This window comes from Symsagittifera roscoffensis, chromosome 2 (assembly GCF_963678635.1).
Source record: "Symsagittifera roscoffensis chromosome 2, txSymRosc1.1, whole genome shotgun sequence".
NCBI lineage: Eukaryota > Metazoa > Xenacoelomorpha > Acoela > Convolutidae > Symsagittifera > Symsagittifera roscoffensis.
Genome location: NC_087063.1, coordinates 78,549,513 through 78,572,516, shown reverse-complemented (window position 1 = coordinate 78,572,516; position 23,004 = coordinate 78,549,513). Strand labels below are relative to the sequence as shown.

General features: G+C 38.4%; 3 protein-coding genes across 6 annotated transcripts in view; 1 reads left to right on the top strand and 2 right to left on the bottom strand.

The window, feature by feature from the left end:
- LOC134840587 (succinate--CoA ligase [GDP-forming] subunit beta, mitochondrial-like) overlaps positions 1 to 23,004 on the top strand; it is a 485,398-nt gene that overhangs the window by 366,651 nt on the left and 95,743 nt on the right. The gene's annotated exons all lie outside the window — the stretch shown is intronic.
- LOC134839648 (uncharacterized) lies at positions 4,693 to 7,426 on the bottom strand. The gene is made up of 3 exons (XM_063855270.1): positions 6,546 to 7,426; positions 5,754 to 5,906; positions 4,693 to 5,177 (listed from the first exon to the last, which is right to left on the bottom strand). Exons 1-3 carry the CDS (start codon positions 6,831 to 6,833, stop codon positions 4,839 to 4,841), a joined length of 780 nt encoding a protein of 259 aa, XP_063711340.1. The 5' UTR covers positions 6,834 to 7,426; the 3' UTR covers positions 4,693 to 4,838.
- Positions 13,006 to 21,817, bottom strand: LOC134840580 (stalled ribosome sensor GCN1-like). The gene is made up of 3 exons (XM_063856492.1): positions 14,318 to 21,817; positions 13,801 to 14,031; positions 13,006 to 13,487 (listed from the first exon to the last, which is right to left on the bottom strand). The coding sequence occupies exons 1-3, from the start codon at positions 21,813 to 21,815 to the stop codon at positions 13,195 to 13,197; spliced, it is 8,022 nt and encodes a 2,673-aa protein (XP_063712562.1). The 5' UTR covers positions 21,816 to 21,817; the 3' UTR covers positions 13,006 to 13,194.

Here is a 23,004-nt window from a genome sequence, read left to right as displayed (position 1 = left end):
GATTGTTATTCCAGCGAACCGGAAACCGAAACCTAAAAAGGTATAAACAGCTTTTAGTTTATTTAGTTCAACTTACAGCCGTCAATCAACTGTCATTCGTGGTGCTAATTAATCTATTAGCATGTGCTGTCCTTGGCATTGTCTGTCACCCTTGGATAATCTTTAGAGTCACTCTTATTGTTAACTTTGTGAGATTAAGTTGATTATCATTTGGAATTTACGGATTGAACAATCAACCTTTTTAACAAAAGGCAGGCCGAGGTGATATTATAGTTTGGCGTTGCCCTACTCACAAAGGCGAAAAGGAATCCACAGTCAAGGGTCGCTATCTGGACATGAAGTGCCTGTGGGCACTGCTATAGAGTTGGTGGCTGTTGCTAAGTCACAGCTGTTCAATGGTACAGTTATATGCGGGAAATTTGCTCAAATTATCTTGTCAACCATCCTGTTACTTTAGGTGGACCAGGGGTAGTTGTCCAAATAAATGAAACAGTCATGTCTAAACGCAAGCACAGCCGTGATCATTTTGTCCCAGAGAACTGGTTATTTGGTAGCATGCGAACGGGAATCGACCAATCAGAATCGAACACATGGATTAAACCGATGGGTAAGCAAGATTCGCAGTAAATTAGTCGGTGCTATTACTCAATCGAAGAAAAGTTGTTCAAATTTATCACATTCAAGCTTATCAAATTTAAAAATCCAAGATTTAATTTCTAAAATCAAAAATAGACAAAAATATGAGGAAATGGCAGAAATTCTTGCAACAACAACCGAGTTTAAACAGCAGCAGTGATGAAATAGAAGAATTACCACCAAATAACGTATCTTTAGAAGCCATTACAAAGGAAACGAAATCAGTCCGGACAAACACTACCCTCTCGTTACTCTCGGCATTCAAAGGTGAGACGATCCCTCCCGTGGATCCGACCTCAATATGCATGTCAATTATCCCTCGTAATTGCAAGATTGTAAACAAGATTACCACATTACCTGACTTGTTTAATCTAAAGTTCATAGAGTCCAATTACGTTTCTGACCCCCAACTGAGTGCGATTCGCGATCTCATAGTTTCAAAGGATCCTAATATTCATGAAAAGATTACTGCTATAAACCGTTATTAATCGCAATTTGTTAACGCCTTCTACTTTAAAGAGAACGTCATGTGGATGGACTAAAAACTTGTAATTCCGATGAACCTCCAAACAGCAATTAACAACCGAATCCATGCAAATCATCACGGGAAAACCAATATGTTTGATGCCGCGAAAGTTGTTTGGTACCCCTATATTTACCGATCAATAGCTTCAATAGCTGAAGACTGCCCTGAATGCACCACCGCCGGTAAGAATTTAAAAACGATTCTAAGTAAGAATCAGCTCGGGAATTTACCTGAACCAAAAGAACCAAACAAATCAGTTCAACTGGATTTTTGGGGCCCCATTAACTATTTAAATGAATCCCAAAAATATGTGTTAGTGGAGGTGGATCGGTTTTCTCGTTGGCCGTTGGCAATGGTCTGTGGAAATAACCGGTCTGATAAAATAATGAAGTTTCTAAAAAGTTATAAAACAAATCACGGGGTGCCAAGGAAAGTTCACGTGTACCAGGGAACGAGTTTTATGTCAAACGAAGTTAAATTATTCTGTAAGGGGGAGGGTATTGAAATCATAAAATCACCAGTTAATGATCACCGGGCAACTGGGTGCGTGGGGCGTACTATTGGTAGTCTTAAAAACTCCATTTTGACTTTCGTCCAAGAAAAACATCCCGAATCTTTGGAGAAAATGATTGAAATGGCCCTTGGTGCTCTCCGATTTTTGAAGATTGCAACATTAAGAATCTTGCCATTCGAGGCGCATCATGGTCGAGAAGCGAACACGGTTTTAATAAACCTTACAAAAAACCATCTCTTCAAAATCTGGATTAGTCGCGGGTAATAAAACGAAAAATGCTGGTTTAGATGACACTGACCCTAAAGTAAGGGATATGCCACACCCAGCCGAAACAAACTGGGGTGTACGATCGGATCTAGCATATGACATCAATCATCGAAGCCACGCGCGCCGGTTGACCAGTGAACAGGCTGAAAATCAAGACGACGAACCATCAATTCTAAAATCCGCAGGCACCAGCGGACAGCCGGGACCCTCTGAATTGTTATTCCAGCTAACCGAAAAACCGAAACCTAAAAGAGTATAAACAGCTTCATTCTAAAGTTAGAGCAGAAAGTGCTCATACATTAACGTTAAAAAATGGGGTTGTGCTTAGAGAATTGCGGGTGGCCACGAAGCCAAAATCAAAGAAAACAAAAACGACAGTACCGCAAGCGATCCTACCACCTCCAACCCCAGGCGAAGTCAAAGAGCCGGCGACAAGACGAATTGCTACAGAAAAGCAACGGAAGAAGACCGGGCGCCGATTTGAGAACAGCGGTTCCGAATCGGAAGGTAGCGACGATTTTCTTTGACGAAAATCAGAATCTTACAAAAAACCATCTCTTCAAAATCTGGATTAGTCGCGGGTAATAAAACGAAAAATGCTTGTTTAAATGACGCTGACCCTAAAGTGAGGGATATGCCACACCCAGCCGAAACAAACTGGGGTATACGATCGGATCTAGCATATGACATCAATCATCGTAGCCACGCGCGCCGGTTGACTAGTGAACAGGCTGAAAATCAAGACGACGAACCATCAATTCTAAAATCCGCAGGCACCAGCGGACAGCCGGGACCCTCTGGATTGTTATTCCAGCGAACCGGAAACCGAAACCTAAAAAGGTATAAACAGCTTTTAGTTTATTTAGTTCAACTTACAGCCGTCAATCAACTGTCATTCGTGGTGCTAATTAATCTATTAGCATGTGCTGTCCTTGGCATTGTCTGTCACCCTTGGATAATCTTTAGAGTCACTCTTATTGTTAACTTTGTGAGATTAAGTTGATTATCATTTGGAATTTACGGATTGAACAATCAACCTTTTTAACAAAAGGCAGGCCGAGGTGATATTATAGTTTGGCGTTGCCCTACTCACAAAGGCGAAAAGGAATCCACAGTCAAGGGTCGCTATCTGGACATGAAGTGCCTGTGGGCACTGCTATAGAGTTGGTGGCTGTTGCTAAGTCACAGCTGTTCAATGGTACAGTTATATGCGGGAAATTTGCTCAAATTATCTTGTCAACCATCCTGTTACTTTAGGTGGACCAGGGGTAGTTGTCCAAATAAATGAAACAGTCATGTCTAAACGCAAGCACAGCCGCGATCATATTGTCCCAGAGCACTGGGTATTTGGTGGCATTCACACCGAGCAAAAAATAGGGTTTTTGGATTTTTTATCTGACAGAAGTGCAGCAACCCTGCTCCCTATAATTGAAAGAGTTATCAGACCAGGGTCGACTATTCACTCCGATCAGTGGGTGACCTATAACGGAGTTGCTAATATTCCAGTGAACCCTGTGTTTGTTCATCATACTGTCATTCATTGAGAGAATTTCGTCGATCCTATCAGTGGAGCGCATGCCAATGAGATTGAGTGCATGTGGAAGAACGCGAAAAAACGTTTTAAAGTGATGATATGATGGGTACATATGTCGAGATGATGCCGGGACATTTAGACGAATTTATGTGGCGCCAGAGATATGGAAAAACTCACGATGAAGCCTTTGAAAACATTTTGTACCATATTTTTTGTGGTTTCTTCTCGTAAAATCAATAAAAAGAGCGAAATACCTGTTTTTATTAGGGACCACAGCATTTTTGAGGGACCAAACAAGTAAACTAGTACCCTGCTTTGCACTGCGAGGCTAATTCGCACTAATTAAAAATCTGTTTATCAAGCGGGAAAGAAGCCAACAATACGTAGTATAAATTAGCTTTAAAAATTTGATACTAGTTTTCAGTTTACTGGCCCAAAAAACAAACAAACGCTTGAAAATATATTTTGTCCTTAAATGACGTATTTTGACGCAACTAAGCCGATATAACACAAACCAAAACCACTTAGGCCTAAAAAATTTCTCAAGCGAACTAAACGAAAACAGAAATAATAAGGATAACATACAGTAGCGAATTTAGGGGGGGGGGGGGCATACGCCTCCTTCTCTCGGGGATTCGACTCTCTGCCGACCCAAAGGAAACCCGTAGTTTTGACGGAAAGCACGCGCCGAAAAACGCAAAATTTTGGCCAAATTGTTCAGTAATTTACCTCAAAATGAGTTTTTTGCCTGCTTTTCAACAATTTCAATGCGACGCAGAAAAAATGTCTATATAATGATTTGGGAGAGATGATAAAATCATCTTGGCCGCCCAAAAACAGGTCGAGATTTTCAAAAAATGTTTGAAAATCCGCATCCACCTCGAAAAATCTAATATATAATCATAGATGGAAAGTTTAAATTTTAGAGGAATGAATCCGATTGAGTTTGAATTAAAATAAGTTTTGCTTCCATCCGAAGAAAAACCCATGTTTTGTAAATCAAGTCAACAAAAATAAGCTGGTTAAATTACGCGATGAAAAGCCAAATTATTTTTTCAATTTTAAAAAATAGAATCTGGGCGGAGTTCGAACCAGGTTCTTTTCTTTTCCGTTCCAAGCATGGGGGGTATCGATAGTCTAAATGTGCAGACAACGTCGGTTAGAAATTAAGCACGTTACATATTTTACATACGAATTGTTAACAAATTAATCATGGGGAAAAAGTCTTGTACCCAAATACAATAATCTTGCTAATCGAAGTTGCCCAGAACAAATTTGAACTTTTTTATGCCCTTTATTTGGAACAAAAATCTTCGAAACTATGATTAAATTGTTCGACTAAAATAATTGTCATTGCTAATTTAAGCAAACTCAGTCAAACTTTCTTGCACCATTTTCTGTGTACTCTCATACCAATCGTAGGTTTCAGAGCCTCCATACTCTACTGGTAAATTGGGTACAAAATCAGCACCAAATATATCTTCCAAATCTGTTTTTTGGTTGTCACCAGAACGTGGGTAGGGTACATTTTTGATGTCTTTGCTAAAAGAGACTAAGTTCATCATGGCTGTGACCATAGCTGGCATCATGGCATTGGCAATCAGCTGGTATTTGCACTGAGAGGGCAGGTAGCTCTGGGAGATTGTCTTGAGAACTTTAACAGCAGGGCGCATAGCGTGCATTTGTTTCAGGAAAACTCCCTAAACCGAATGTTCATAAATTATGCATACCACGTAACAGCAATAAGCACCAATAAATTAAGAAGATTCGGTGGAACGGAATTTTAGTACAAATTTTTAAAAATCAATCAATGTTTCACATGAAAATGGAACACTTGAAAATTTTGAAATCTAGTTCATCAAAAAAAATAATTAAATTTATTAATTTTAATTAATGACAAAGAATTAATTTTTGTAGGTTAACCATTTCAATTTTTTCGAGCACTGTCAAAACCCTTGATGGACGATTTGTCGAATATGTCCAATTCCAACGAAAATGGGTGCGATATAAAACAGTAGCAAATGGAACAATTTAGAAACATTTGGCAATCCGAATTTATAGAGAAAATAACGTCGATTTTATGTAGACTTATTTAGATTTAATTAAATTTAAGCCAGCCGAATATTTAATTTGAAAGTGAAACGGTTTTGACTGAAGACAAACCAAAAAATTATGAAAATTGGAAACAAATACGGGCATGCTAGCATGGCAACACCTGAGTTCAAGGAGAAGGACAAAGAAGCAAGTAAGTAATTAAATAAGTTGTATTTACATACCTTGAGATCATATATGACCGAGTATCCACAGCTTCGTCTTAAGTCATCCAGCCCAACTGATTCCATAAGTAGAGTAAGTAGGGCGGAAATCTCGTAGATGGAACAGTCATTAGGGTTCCAGGCCCCCACTTTAAACACCAACACTGTACCTGCCTACGAACAAGAAAAGTCCCGCAATTAGATTCCATGGATAATAGTCAAATATAATGCATTTTCATGGCCTGTCTGTATAAAATTCTAAACTTATCGAATATAATGAGTTAATAATCGATTATTTTACACGGAAGCCCAGAGCGAAGCAGGCAAATATAATTTTATTTATGAACTTCATAAAAGATCTAGATACAACAGTTGTTTTAATTCCGACCTAAATTTTTAAGGTACTTCAAAGATTAAGAACTTGGTTTTTTTTTGGGGGGGGGGGGGGGGGGGTTTCGAAAAATTTTGAAAGTTTTGCCGGCCTTTTTTTCAAACATTTTAATTTTCCGAGCTCTCCAGATACGGATACTATTTTGTCGAAAAATTGCTGCGCCGCAGGAAATTTTTTTAAAAAACAGGTTAAAAAGGCGTTTTAAGACTTTTTGGAAAATTTTGATCAAAAAATTGCGTTTTTTGGCGCGCGCTCCGCCTCAAAATTATTCATATAGGCCCGAAGGCGCCTTTAGAAAAACTTTGAGGTTGGTTAGCAACAAAACGGATTTCGTAAAGCTCTACCAAAGGGGGGCCTTTTAGAAAAATTTGGTAACCAGAATCCCCCCCCCCCTCCTCGGCACGCTACTGGGAATAACTCACCTTGGACATTTGTGGCAGTATCAACACGGTCTTTGTAACAATTCCTTTGATCAAACTGTCCATTTTGTAGTGATTGAACACCTTTTGGCACTGAACTCTAACATCTAAGTAGTTCCGCAGGCTGTCGAGTGCCTTTTCAACGTCGAAGTCTTCCTTGTGCAGAAACATTCGGAGGAGTCGGGAGTCCTCGCGAGTCAGAAACCCGAACTGAGACATCTGATCGTCTAGTTTGACTCGTCTGACCAGTTGTGAGAACCAAACCTCGGACCGAGACAACTCGCTGTCCATTTTCGGAAAACGCGAGATAGAAAAAGATTAAACTTTTAAGCCAGATGACTCAATAAATTTCAAATAATTGGTTGACGAACATTTTTGTCAGTAAAATGGAAAATAAAATATAGAAGAGAAACTATTTTTTGTCAAATGGTCAAAACGAAAAGATGATTATAAACTTGAACTGTAAAACAACTTTTTGGATATTTCACATCATCTGAAGCATATGAACAAGGTTATGGAATAAAGACTTTGACCGATGATTTAACACTATTGTTACCGTTAGACAGACAAAACTGACAAATATGTCGATGATATTTAGACAACAAACATCGGAGTTCAAACTTAACCGCCTTTAATAGATGTTCAAATAAACTGAGTTCAGATTCTCAATATGCTTCTCATTAGCAAAAATTAAGCCAAAGGTAGAATAAAAATTTCTATTTTTGTACCAAATGAAGAATTGGTACTACTTTTGTGCTTTGTACGTATTATTTGGAGTTGTATAGCGTCAATGGTTGCTTTAGATGACGATCAATAGAGCTTTTGAAGCCGCAGTGCGTAAGCTTAGCTGACGTATCAAATGTATTTGATCACAGGTAAAAAGGCAGCAAATAATTTTTTTATCTAACAGCATAGCTCAATTTTCATTTACAAGGAAAAATTCCATTTCACGTTGAAGCTTAGTAGCGAGAATTTGTATCGGTAGTCATGTCTGTTTGGTCAATTTATATAAATGCGGTAAACACGACCGTAAAAAAATGCTTATATATAATAATTTAATCTCTTCTAAGCAATTTAAAAAATTTTCCTCGCAACGCCACTTGGTCGAGCTAAGCACTTCGTCGCTTATAAAATTGGTATTTTTAATAGTTAAAATGAACAGCTAAAAACGGACATCAAATCAACGGAATTTTTCTAGAAACCGTAGTAAATAGAAAGAAAGTATTTAATTATCCATTATCATGTAAAATAAAATTATTATCAAATAAGGATCAAGTTTACATCCTCGCCTGTTCCTCCAGATAGACCAAGTTATGAACCTCCATCCAGTGTTTAATTTGGGTTAAACTTGCTAAGCGCTAAGCTCTGCGTGTAAAATAGTCGATTCTAAATTACTCAAAATTCATCTTGGAACAAAGTTAACATTCTTTCCACTAAACGGATTTGGAGGGACGATGTTAACTTGGTCAACAAATTATTGTCAAGTATGGGTATATTATTTCCCTATTCCGTCCAAAAATTAAGTATTTTAAAATTTTGAACCAAAATTATTATGCTTCAATCTGATTGACTAGAATTAGCCAAGCAACTTTCAGTAACATCTCAAAAAACTATATTTACAATATTAAGTCGACTTTTAAATAAGCTGAATAGGTCAAAAATATAGAACGTTTCGTAAAATATTCTGGTTTACTTCAAATAAGCTGCAAATTTTAACCCAGACTGGAAAAAAAAACACAGAATATAGTTCCCCGAAAAATGACCACCTTCATCTCTGCTCAAAATTTGGCTCTGTTAGAATTCGGCTAGGATAGTGAGGCGACAATTTGTTACGGGCGACAATGCGTAACAAGCGACGATTCGTAGCAGTACATATAGCGGGAAACACTGATTCACGCGCAGTATTGCTCTCGTGCTGGATGCAAGCGCAGCAAAGCAAGCGTATACTAATTGCCAACCCGTTGTTACAAATTGTGGCGTGTTACGAATTGTCGCCTGCTACGAATTGCCGTCCTACCGGCTAAGGAATAAAGTGTTCGCATTTGTTTTAACCATATCAACCAGTGCAATCAGTGTTTTGTTCTCGGAATTTAACCATTGAATAAGGCCCAATTGCAAAACTAAAAAACTTGGGCGGAACGAGTGATAAAAACATCAAGTATTTAAAAGTATTTACAAATAAATGTGAAACAAAAATATTAAGCAGAAAAAATACGATTACCAAAAAAAAGTTTAACGCGAACTTTTAAAACGTTAAATTTTAGTAGAATTGGACAAGAAAGTCAGCTTCTCATCATTTTTTGTCTATCTATGCTTGAGAACCGCAAATATTTGGACCAGTTTTTCTCGACACACAGAAAATTATTGATTTTTATGAGAAAATTGTTGATTTTTTTAACACGAATTACAACTAATAGAGCTTTAATAAGATACCAAATCTCCTACGAGCTTTGTTTAAGGGAGTCAAAATTTGTCTTCTTAGTTTTTCCCGCCTCGTGTAGAGGGGTTATGGAAAGAAAATTACCAACACAATTACTTAGATGAAACGAGAGGGGACAGACTAAAAACACAATGCTTTCCTACCAAAGGTCTATGCGATAGTCAAATAGTTTTATTTAAAATTCTAAGAACAAGGATTTAAAGAAACAATTTTTTTCACTAGATTCGCAATCATGGGCAGTTACATAATAGAAGTCTAATTATATAGTAGAATTTTAGGAAAAAAATGAATTTAAATTGATTCAAGCGTTGCGACAATTCATCTTTAACAAAATTAACAGAGTCATCTTCATTAAACTAATACACAAATGTTGTTTTGTTATTTCTTGTCAATTCGCCTCTATTCTCTGGAAACATGTTATTGTCGCTCATCAAACTTAGTTAAATTGGTTTTCTGTTACTTAAAACATCTTGCTCATTTATTGAATAACACCATTTGTATAAGAAAATGATACATCGGATCAAACCCGATAGAAAGAACGTATAAAACAATCTAGAAGTTTGTATTTAACATCCTTTCCAGACACAGAGGCAAAGCAGAGCTCCGCGCCACTTGCGATAAAACACAAACATAGGAGACAGAAATTGAGACGAAATCTGCTATGAGTAAAAAGATTAGTCTTGAATAAAGTTCAGTTCCTCAAAAATATGCCAAACATGAACAACTGAAGATGAATTTGCATCGAAATGAAACTTAAGAGCGGTAACAAAGCCGACAATTTTTGACGAGAGATCAGTTGCACCAAAACAAAAACAATTTGCATAAAAAATTTCAAAATTTCTCAAAAGCTTTAATTCACCCCCTCAGAAGATTCAAAGCATAATACTCTTGCTTTGCTTATCCAGCGACGCAATATGATATTAATATAACCGGTAAGGGATAAACAAAAAAACTGAAGATGAGTAAATAAAAAAGACAAAGAAAAACGAAAGAATGGGAAAAATGCTCATCCGGAGTTGGTAAGTTTAACGTTTAACGCTAACGGAAGAAATAAATATTGGAGAGAACAGGAAATTAAAATGCAGACATGCTCAAGTTGTGTCTGTTGGTGGACGAAAAAGATTTCAGAAAATGATTTATTTTTGTTCGACAAGTTGTTTACAAGAAACAGTCAGTTTTTGGAATTGATAACGCTCGCTAGTCGCGTAACTCAATTATCTCTACTAATGGGATTTCAGCAATGGCGTTCAGCAGTTTAGATAAAAGACGGGCTTTTCCGTGATACGATAACTAAGCCGACAAAAATAACCAGCCGGATGATGGTCCGAAAAAGTAGAAAAATTTCAGTTTGAAAAAACAGGTCCCGGACGTTTTTGAAACTCAAACCTTCCCGTCTCGAACAGGTGTTTCCCCTGCACCAGCTGCACTGAATGATAAACTTTTTTCACTTTTTGAGAAGCCAGTTGAAACACGTGTAAACTTTTAACGTGCGAAATCCAGTGAAGAAATTCTTCGCGGGAAAAATTTTAGTCCTCGGTTGCAACATCCTTGCTTATGACAAGGGTGAAATCAATAAATTGCACTTATTGCGATACAACACTTGTAATTTTGTAGGAATCAAATGATATCCTGAGCTTTTATCTTTTGAGACTTAGTAACTCTTTTTTTTTACTGTAGAACAGTCAAATCAAAACTTCTGCTTGAAATACTTGAAGTTCGTCAGTCAATATTTCTTCTATAAATATTTTGGGCTCAATTTCAGTACCATTCAAGCTCAAACCAGTCGAACCTCAATTTGCTGTTAACTTCTACATAAAAGCGAAGCAGAAAAATGTATGTAATGAAATAAAACGAAAAAAAAGTAGCTATCGCCTGGTTTTTAAATTATCAATCATCTAAATAGCAAAATACATTTAAACATAGCTGGCCTGCATAAATTGCTTAAAAGATAAGCAATGAAAACTTTGACAAATGCACATAATGATAACCCCATCGAGAATAAAAAGGTTGTGAAATGAACAAACATATTTCTTTTTTTTTCTGAAGCCAATGCAAGTTAGATCTTAAAACAATCTTAATGCTAAAAATCAAGAAGTCCGAATCCGGAAACTAAATTTCCATTGATTCGAAAAATTGTTTGTTGAAAAATTTTATTAATCAATTCAGAAAAATAAGTATAGACACAAATCAACAGACAAAAATAAGCATAGACAACAATAAGCATAGACAATACGCATAATCATAATTTGAAAAAAATTACCAAAAATACATATTAAGCCAAAAACAATAGCCGGTTTTTGTTTCCAAAAACATAATTTCCAATCAGCTAGACTTTTAAAAAATATATCGAAAAGTACGATAGTCAAAAGAACACAATTAAACTGGAAATTTTGAAATATACAAAAAGGGCAGACCTTTAACTATTTTTCTCGAGAAAGGAATCATAAAACGCAATCAAAATTAATTGGACGAGAGGTAAAGAATGGGACTCATATTTATATTTTTTAAACAATTTTTAAGTTACGCGTTAATGAAGGAATAAAACAAGTGTATTTGGAAAAAAAGCAAAAAAAAAACAAATCAAGTTGCCATTTCAAAACAAAAAATTCTAGAACTTTCCGTTATCAAAATTTAGAGCTCCTATAACAACTTTTCTGCATAAATTACATCTACTACCAATAACTCAATGAATTGAGCACAAGCTTTTGAATATTGTTGTCAAGCTCGTTAACCACACTATATTTTTCCCTACTTAGGGATTTGGACAAACTATATTTGAAATACTTGATGGCCCAAAGTAGTGATACCCAGAACGAATTCCAGTGTTGAAAGACGGAGCGCGTTCAGTTATTGTGGCGGCAACATTTTGGTATGTTCTTCACAGAAAATGCAGGAAACGGACTCGCAGCTTTTCCGAAAAACTGGAAACGAATCTGATCGGATCTTATATCCGTTCCGACCAAATATATGAAAGCAAATAACTCACTTTTTTGAACAGCAATGATGATGATGATGAAGAACAAATTTTGACAAGTGCGGATCCCAGATGCTCATAAAAAGATTAAATAACTGAAATTTATTTCGAAAGCGAACTGTTTTGTTTTATATGCCGGCGTCCAGTTTGCGGCCTTGAAATAACACTCACAGCGAGCCAGAACTAGTTGCATATTTCGGGTTCCTTTTTTAATGAGTAAACCGAACTTCACTTCACTTTTACGAGTGCATCACATTTGAATCTCTTGCCTCAGGGACAGTGGGTCTGAATTTTTTCGATTTCGAGACTACGTTTGATTAGTGACTGAACTTAGGGATTTTATTTCTACTACAATTTTTATGTTATAATTTGTTACTGTTGTTTTTTTTTCAATGAACTTAAGAACTCAGATGTCAATGAACTCAAGAAGACAGAAAATATACATATTTTGAAAAACTCAAACTATCGAACTGAAATACATCTCATTTGCGCTCTTTTAACTTCAGGAGTCTTTCAAGATTGACTCTTTTTCACAAAATTGTGCCAATTAGAGAACTTGGTCACAATAGATAAAATTTATATTCCGCTGATAATCTAATAATTAATTTTTTTTTCGTAAGTAGAAATCATTCGCATTTTTTGTGCCATTTACGCCTTCTTAATTTGAGAGCATAATTTTCTTCTTTCATCGAATTAAATTGAACTGATAATAAAGTAATTAAAAGCCAAATCGGGAAAATCAAATTCGAGTATGATTAAATTTGAATACTTTTTCCTGAAAAACGCCCTATCTAAGCGTCATCATAACGTTTTTTGACACTTTCACAGGATAACTAGAAAACAAACTAAAGAAATTTTCTGAATATTTTTTGAATTGTTTCCATTTTTTCCTGCACATTTACCAATTTTTGTAATCCCTGCATGTCTACCAACACATATTTGTCTATTATAAAACAGGATTTATTGTCTACATTTCGTTTTTATTCTACCGAACAGAAAATTACCTTGATTTCCATCAGATTTCCTGTAATTTGTATGTCTATTCAGAATAATTTGAATAAAGAATTTATTCCTCAATCCATAAAATATCCATTTATTAACATCATGATACTTCGCAACAAACTTAAGCACGGTCTTATATAAGTTAAGCGGCAATCACAGTCTGTCAATTTTGCTTCAGATGAGAAAACTTCAGAACTTTACTAAAAACTGGCTTAAATTTGTTGAAGACTACAGTCTTATAAATTCAAACAACTGACATCGATGTCAGCCGGTGTGTCGAGAGAGCGAGTTTTAAACTTCTGCTTCATTTTCGAGCACAGCGGGGCCAGTTGTTCACGCACTTTTGCAAACTGTTCAGCCTGGGGCAAATCTTTCGTGTCCAAATGAAGGGCAAACAGTCGACATAGGGAGGTCTCTGCGTTGAATTTGACCATGGAGTTCGCGTCCTCAATTAGTCTGAGCAGCTCAGTTGTGATATACAGTTCCATATTGTAATTATCAGAGAGCGGTGCCTCGTTGAAGTTCATATCTAAAACAAACAGGTCCGTGAAAATTGAAAAGTGATTTTAAAAATGACTATTTTAACAACACTACTTCTTCATAATAACTTCACTAAACACTATTTCACTAAATAATTTTGGATTTTTTTTCAAGTTCCAGTTTGGTTGTAACATTCTGCGCTATTTGCAGAGCAACCGGCTATCTTTTAGTTCCTCAATCTGACAATGCAAATGAAGAAACAGTCCAAAAACAGTGGTTAAACTATGAATAAACATGGCGGTACACTGTTCACTGGCATGATGCACTACGATTCAAAGCCTTTCAAGTCTAAATAAACTCACATGGCTTTGCCTCCGAAGTGAGTGAATCCATGCAGTTACTGAGCCACTGTCTCACATCCATAGACTGCGAAGAGACACAAGTCTTCAATCCCTCGCAGATGTCCTTCACACTCACTTGTTCACACACTCTGCTCTTCAGCTCATCAGGAGAGGATGAGGATGACTCACCAGTTCCCTCTCCAGCTTGGCATTTGAGGATAGACTTCATTAAGAAAGTGCAGCTTGACATTCCTGAAGACATAATTACAATGTGAAGATGTAAAAAAGAGGTAGACCTGATGTAAACCTGGTCTTTGGTGAATTAAGATGTCAAAACAATGCAAAATTTTTGTTTTTCTTTAGAATCTACAAAGAGCCAAGAAAGCTGAAGATTTGAAACTTTAGTTAAAAATTCAATAGGTTAGTGTTTTAACTCTGAAAGAGGATAATCTCTAGCTTAGACATCACAAAAAAAAACAGATCTCACACCAAATTTTATGGTCCAACATTACAGTCATGAACAGATCAAGTTACTTACCGGCTTGAGATAGGAGAACATTCTTGCTGTTACATAGACTCTTCGCACACTGCATTACTTTGTTGCAGTCCTTATGCAGGAAGATCTTATCACTGTGGTATCTGCAACATACAGATAATGCCACTGCATTCGTGTGACACAATTCAATTCCTTTACTCTCGTTCACATTTAGCAACACTTCTTTCATCAACTCGTCAAACTTCGGATCCGGAAGGTATCCCGAGACCATTCCTAGACATCCTCCACAAGCGCGTCTGAAATCTTCGCTTTCATTCTCTCTCAGAGCTACAACATCCGCAAATATTCGATCGCGAATCGCGGGATTCATTTTGACTCCAATTGCTTTCACGCTTTGCTGTAGAGCGTTCAGAGCCACACTTTGTGCTTGGACGTCTGAATTTGTCTGGACAACGTTTAACAGCTCCGTAAAAATCGGATCTGGTCTCAAATGGATCCCCATGATAAGTCCAACGCCTTCCGCGCCTCTCATTTTAACCCTTTCATTTGGGTCCGAAATTGCCTTCATGAAAGTATTCTGCAACTGTGGCAAAAACGGTTTCAACATAACGCCGACTTTTTTCAAGAGAAGATTAAGCGTTGCTATAAATGCTATTCGAACATTCACTGAGTATCTTTCTCCTAGGATCCTGATCAACGGGCCTGTGATCTGAATCACCAAGTGCTGCAAGGCTTCTGGAGTTGTTACTTTAATCGCCTCTGACAATCCATAGGCCGCTTGCTCTTTCGATTCTTGAGATCCGCTCATTATACTTTCCCGGTATATTGGTAAAATAGCACCGATCCCTTTCTTCACAGTGCAGAATCCGATAATAGTTGGTGTTGTACTTTGCTGAGATGCTTGTCTAACAGCCTGTCTCAGATTGAACAGTTGGCCAATTTGTTCCGCCGAATCCAATTTTTTAACAAATTTAGTCAAAATATCATAAACGAGAGTTAAGAATTCTGTATCTGCAGTATTATCAGCCAGCAGAACCATCAATGTTTTGAACACCTCCGAGCAAAAATCAGCCAAGTTATTATCTGTAGTCGATACAAAACTGTTGAATAACTTCAGTCCTGCCAAGCATTTCGCGTTGTCCTCTCTTTCACTTGCGACTGAAAGAAGGTGCTCTACTGTAAAGGCGATCGCTTGTCGTTCTTGAATCTGGTTGAACAATATCACCATACCTTCTAAGTCACTGTCTTCGTTTTCGGAAGCCGCAAGCGATCTAACCAGCGCTGGTAGAATCTTCTCTAGATGATGATTCAGAGTTTCACCCGCAACCGGCGCAATGATAGCCAGGGCAGCTACATTTGCTGGAGGCTTTGTTAGTTCCGGGATCAAAAACGGCATCACAGTTCGACTTCTGATTGCAATCACTTGTTTTAGTCCGTCAGTTGCGTATTCTCCAAAGGTCTCGTCTGTCAATTTTGGAATCAAAGGCTTCAAAACTTCTTCGAGAGCTTGCTGATGTATAATGTTGTATAGTTTGTCAAACGCCCTCGCAGCCGCCACTCTTACACGTTCAAATGGATCGCATAATCCCATCTCAACCGTTGGAACTATAGTACTGAGATACTGTTGCACTTGATCTCGACTTGTACTTGCCATCACTTCTCCCAAGCCAATACACACTCCTTGTCTGTGGTCGGTATCAGGCGACTTCAGACCGCGTTCTAGAACTGGAATAATCTCCGGCAACACCCGGTCTCCTAACTTTTTGGCCAAATCTCCTAGAGTTCTGGCTGCGATTTGTTTCTTTTCCTCGCTGTCACAAGCTAAATTGCCTAAAAGCAGAGCAAAGAGTGTTGGCAAAATTTCTTTTAGCGTTCTAGGCGTATTCGAGACGACAATTTTCCAAACATGTAGTGACGCTTGTCTGACAGGTAGCGACACGTCGTTACGTCCCATGTACAGTCCTCCAAGCACTCGGTCTCTTCTTTCGACCGTCAACAGCTCTGACAACTTCGTGGTCGTCTTTTCAGTTCCGAACGTATCGTCGTCTCCTTCGGTCTCAGTTGTCATTTTTCCAGTCACTCCCAGAAGTTTGAACAACAAATCTCCCAAAAGTTGGATTGAGCACAATCTGATTCTCCAATTTTCGTCAAAGAGTCCCTTGTCGAGTTCAGGCAGGAAAATAGCCAATGATGTTGATGAATACTGGTTAATGATTTGCTGACCAGCTTTGAACGAGCTGTCTCTCACGTATTCGACTTCGGAAGCCAGACCTTGCAAGATGGCCGGAATTATCTGGTCTATGTAAGACGCAAAATGAGTTCCAAAAGCGAGAGGGAGGAAAATGAAGATTGAGAGGTAACCGTCTCGAACATATGGAGGGTGATCTACGTTCATAGCTTCAGCTACTATCACTGGTAGAACTTCTTGCAATTTCGAGGGTCCAATTGCTGCATAAACTTCACTCAAACCTTGGGCCGCTCCTGAGCGATCGATGTTACTTACACTTGACACCACCGTCTCTCTCAACCAAGGCATCATAACTTCCAAGATACAGTCACCCAAACCCCGGACCAAAGAACCCAGGGCTCTTGATGAGTGACCTCTTATTTCCGGCACAGGATCAATTAGAACAGTTTTAAACCCTGGAATCAATTTGTCCAGATATGGCTTCAAGTCTTTCGAGTCAGCTAGAGTGTTGATGTTGCATAAAATCTGACAGGCCATTTTCCTAACCTCAGCAGAGCGATCTTTGAAGGAATTTTCTAGAATAGGCATGAGCAATGCCAAACTAGCAGCGTCAATCATATGAACAAATCTTGTCTTCAGGAGAAGTTGAAGTGTCTTTTTAGTTTCTTCAGCTCTGTGACTCAGAGCGTCTAAGATGCTTGGTGAAATCTGTTGGATTTCAGGATTTTTTACAACTGCCGCAACATGATTCAAGGCTTGCTTAGCACATGCAGAAACTTTATGATGAGAGTCGTTTAGCACTTCAAGTAATTTGGGCACAATTGTCGGCAAACACGCTGATAGCTGCTTAGGAGCGCAATGAGACATAGCTCCTAGCAGTTCAATACACCCGACTTTAGTTCGCCAGCTTTCTTCTTCAAGTCCCTTGAGCAAAGTGGGCAGAATTATTTTCACGCCATGCACTGTCAATTTCTGCATTACAACTTTCGAAGTCTCTTCAGCTGCGTCACGAACTTGCAATTGAGGATCCCCAAAAGCTATCAACAAATGTGGCAGTAGATTCACCAAGTATGGTTCGAAGATCCTTCCGAGCAACTGGCATAAACTCTGGAACCCCAGCAACGCCCCTGTTCTTCTGTTCACTGACTTTTTGTCCTCAATTGCCTCCTGTAACTGGCTGATAACTTGGTGCTGCTTCAGACTCATGATTCCGAGACCTTTGACAAGTCCTGCGACTCCAAAAGCAGCTCCTCGACGTTCACAGGAATCATCCGTACTCAACAGAAGCGTCAGCAATTTTGAAATCAGCGCGGGACAATCATCTCGAATGGCGTCCACAAGCTTAGGAAGACAGTTTGCAACAGCTTCTTGGACTAGAGGCGAAGGCTCTGTAAGAGATTCCATCAATTTCGAAACTATAGGCTTAATTTTAGCCTGATCATCCATCATATGTTTTGCTAGAGATCCCATCAAAATAACTACCGACTGTTTAACTACAACTGATCCAGACTCATTATCCATGTAATCTTGGAGCCGATCCAACAACTGTCGGCAATTATTTTGCCCAAACTTATCGAGAGCCTCTTGTGCCGCATTCAACACACCAGTTCTCACATCATCATTCGTATCATCGAGTCCAGTTTTCAGGAAGAAATCGAACATCACCTCTAGTTTATCTTCAGGCACAAATTTTATTATTCTTTTCAGAGTTTCCGCTATGCCTAGTCTTGGTTCCCAGATATCCGGATTCTCCTCGCTGATTATGCGTCCCAGGCTGTCTTTTTTGGCAGGTACGAAAGTTATTTTAACTTGGAATAAATTGATCAAATCGGTAAAGATTTCAGCCGCGATCGAGGTGTCGTTTTCAATTACCTTTCCCATCGCAATTGCAGATGATTTATTCAAACTCACGCATTCTGTGCTTACAATTTCAAGGAGCTGCTCAGGCAAAAATGCTTCAAAGTTTTGATTTGGGATCGATTCCCAAATAGCTGATGCTGCCTTTGAAATAGAGGCTTCTTCGTCAAAGGTCAGAGCGTAGATGAGAGTAAACAACTTAAGAGACCTCTCGAAATCATTGACTGGCGGGACAAGCAAAGTTGCCAACGTCGCGCAGCTTTCTAAAACACTTGATTGAATAGTGACAGATGGTTTCAGCAGAGACTGATACAAGTTTACGGTCAGATCGGCATCTATGATTTTCGACTTGAACACCAGAGCACATAGTTTTCGGGATACCTCTTTTGCTTTGACTTGAATTGCGGGCGGAAACACTTGAAGCACATGGAACAAACTGTTGAACATTTTTGACACTGGAAGCACGGCTGAGTCTTCTGAACTGGTTTCGCTCAGCTGGACATCGAAGATGGCCACTACAGCTTCGATGACGTCATACTTTTCTGCCGACGATGTCTCCAAGTCTTCGGAGAGAGAATAAATACTCTGATGCATGCAAGGATGGAATAAGTTGAACACATTCAAAGGCAGACTGAAACTTCGAATCGTGTCTTCAATATACTGGAAAACTTGAGCCTTCAGCTGTTCCATTACCATTTCAGCGCACCCAAGAACATCTTTTGGTAAAAATTTCAATTCGTCTCTGATTTCGGGTGCTTTCACAACCCTGCAGTAAGCCTGACAAAGCAGGTTCCATTTAGCACTTAATGGGTTGTCACTCAAGATCGGAACTCCGATTTCGTGAATCAATGTTCGCGCATTGAATGTGGCAACGTAATTGGCACATAGTTTAGCCAAAACGGGAACAACTAAATGACACTTTGAGACTATCAAGCGTGGCGAACCTTTGAACAGAGCTCTTAAGGCATTGCAAGTCGTATCAACTTTTTCCTGATACTGCTTCAGGTCATTTCTGATCTCTGATTCAGTCGCCAAGGCCGCGTCAACTATCTCTTGCTGTTTCTTGGTAAGCTTCTTTTCGGTGCCTTTAAGTTGTTTTGAAAGTTCTCTGAACGCTTTTTCTTCTTTCCAGCTTATGCTTTTGTCTTCCCTTTTGAAATTTTTTGACTCTTGGTCAATTCGACTAATATCAACCCATACATTTTTATCCCACACCGTTCCTTCAGGAGTCTTAAAAATTTCGTATTCGTCCTTTGAAACAAGCTTGTCGCAACAGCTCTCCAGAAACTGAAGAATCTTTTCCATTACTGGATTGACAAAACAGTCGCCGTAACATGCTGCCGATGATTCAAGGACACCAGTATTGATTTCATGAATTTCCGTTTTGGTGAGAACGTCTCGTGTAACAATAAGTCCTTGTTCACTATTCGTTATCTTGACTGAGTCGCATAAGTTTTTCCACGTTTTCCCGCATACCTTGACTTCCTGCTGATTACAGAGAGTCAAGAAGTCCGCACAAAGGTTTCTTTTAGAATCGGGATCCCAGTTTGAATTCACACATGCATGTATTAACTCATACATAGCTCTTCCCTTTTCTTTTTGCTTGGGAAGTCTGCTTATGTCAGGCACATATTCTCGGTCGAAAAAGGCATTATCCAACTCAGCATAGTAATCAGTCCAAATTTCATAAACAGATTCGGTCACAGATGAAACAACTGTTTCACTTGAGAACATACTTGCCACCCGTCTGATAACTTTCAATGCTTCTGATCTCACCGCGAAATTGCGATGAATGGCCAGAATCGCCAAAACACTAAAAATTGTATCGTCTGCTTCTACTACTTTTTCCAACCGCAGAACAGTTTGTTCTAGGATAGCTATCAATTCTTTCATGTTGGACGCTGGTTGTATTTTGAGAATCCTCATCGAATTAACAACATCTAATTTTTCCAGGAAAAACTTGAGGATTGTTGTTACTTTGGTTGCTTCATTGTCGATACTCTTGCTTGCAAGAAGTAGGTCAACACTTAGATCATGTAGAGTATTAACAGTAACAGTGGCATTTTGCTGCTTCGAAAGATACTCGAGCCTAAGTGGCAGCAATTCGGCAAGCTGCTCTTCGAAACGTGTTTTTTCAGACAGTTTGAGACACATTTTGGCGAGCAAGGTTTGTGTCTGTGGATTAGATTGATTACAAGTTGGAGCCTTCAGCCACGCAAGAAACTCAGGACTGATTTTCTTACTTATTTTTCCTGTCCATGTAAGCATGCATTGAAGAATACTACATTGCAGTAACAATGCATCGCTTGATTTCACAAGTTTTCCAATTGACATCAGACAATTCGCAGCTAACTGATCAATTTTGGACTCTGGCACTGAATTCGACGCCAATTGCGTGGCGAGATCTAGTATCAGTTGTTTCTGAGAAGCTGTGTTCAATTTTTTGTCACTTTTTCCTGCAAAAACAGAGCATAACTCGCCACAAAACTTATCCAAAAACTCCCATTGAGAGCTATTTTTGATAATATTTTGCATAACTCCCAATGTTGTGATGACGGTTTCTTGTGATTGTGAAATGACGAAATCGAAAAGCGTGCTGAAAAAGTCAACTATCTTTTCACTGAAATCGATTTTACAAGACTTCATAACAATTGCTACCGAAGGCAAGGCTTTCTCAGCGTGCCTCGTCAAGGTTCGTTTTAACTCGGGCCAAAGAAATGTCATGAAAGATTCAAAATCAAAATTTTTAACCAAATCGGAGCAAAGTCCAATCTGATTGTTCAAACTTGCCGAGCTACAAAGAATTCCAACAGATTTTGAACATAATTTCAAGTCTGGTGAGCAAGAACTCTGCGTCTTTTTAGCTTCAAACTCTTTAATAGACAGGTAGAGCGCTAAGAACGCAATTTCCTTTGGGTTTTCAGACGCATTTTGTACCAACTCAGAACACTTATCGAACAATGGATGACAACCTGAAAAGGTGTACATTAAACAGGTCTTCAAAGAAAAATAATAATCTTTCTTTTTCACGTTTTTGAGAGCGGTGTTCAAGAGTAATTCAAATGTTGATGCAAACACAATTATTTGTTTGCTCGTGAGCGGCTTGTCCGGGTTTGATTTTCCATAGAAAACTATTGAGCGTGAAAGAAGGCGCATTACAGTCAAACAGTTCTGAGAGCTGAACTTATTAAAGGAGCTCGATTTTGTTGTCAAAATCAGAGCTTCCAAAACGCTCTGCGTAAAACCTCTTTTCAAACTATCGGACAGAACCCTCGACAAATTTTTTGTTTCAGTCGGTTGCATCAAATGCAAAGTTGACAACAATTTCTTGTACAAATCTCTGACGTCTTCAACAGACGCAGCTTCCGTGTGGCCATTTACTAATTCAGATAGAATCACCGGTGACACGATGTCACCTTTCAAATTTGTGTCTTTAATAGCATCCCCGTAGATGGGCGATGATTGGTTCTTTGCTTTTGATTTTTGAACTACCATCATCAACTGAAAACAGCAATTTCATATATGATAGTAAGGTGTTACTGTTATTAGCAAAGATGTCAAAAAATTTGCAAATAGCGTAGGCAGAAATGAAAATAAAAGGACAGCCACAGTAGGGTCAGTAGACGACTTGAGGAGATATTGTATAGGATGTAAGAGCAGTGTAAGCTTTAGATCAAAGATTGAAGCCTGTGAGAACAGTCTGGACTGATACCACTTGAAATGGGAAATTGTTAATGATAGCAAAAATGCCTAAGCAGAGATAACAAAATGAACACTTTAATTGCAATGATAAACAATAACATGATGCAAGTGCAGGTCATGCAATTTATATCATGTAAAATAAATATTTACAGAATAAAAATGTAACAAAAAAAATTGTGTCTTCAAAAAACTTTAAATCGATTCCAAGATGTTTTTCCATACGTTGTCATGGAGTGATCTTCATTGAAAATAGATAGAAAATAATTCTAATATTTTGTAACAGTCGGCTACTTAAGTCACATATGAGGCTAAAGAAAAATAGGCCCTATAACCATTGGCTCAAGAGTCAGGAACACTATCTCTTGTGTTTTCCCACCTCAAACGGTCGGAGCCAATTCGGTTCACTTGCGACATGAGACTAAAACCTTTGTTACAGCTTGACGGCCACTACCAAAATATCCCCCCACTCTAGAAAATAAGAACGTCCCCATACTTAGGTCTCAAAATACCTAAAATACGCGAACGCCGTTAAAAACAGGGTCGGAACAACCCGTATGGTTATGTGCCAGTCGGTCATATTTGGAAGTTTGATCTTGAGGAATACGGACTACGTAATTTTGGGGTGAAATGTAATTTTCCAAAAATTCGAATTGAGCCTGTCATGCTCAACTTTCTCGCGAAAACTGAAAATCTCAGAAATACAAGAGCAGAACGACCAAAAAACGCGGGAAAGTGGTCAAATTTAGCAGCGGGAAATTGCTGTTCGCAATTTCCGACACTTAATCGAACGAGAGTAGAGCTGTCTCATTCGTGACAGGAGACAGAAAATAATCGAAAGTAAAAGAACATCGAAATTCAGTTGGACCAGAGTGAACCTTCGGTGGAAAGGTAGACAACCGAAGTCTTCCAATGGTTCAGATCAAAAACTACAAATTCTCAAGTGAAAACTCTTTTACTTGGATTGGAATTCATTAAAAGCAAA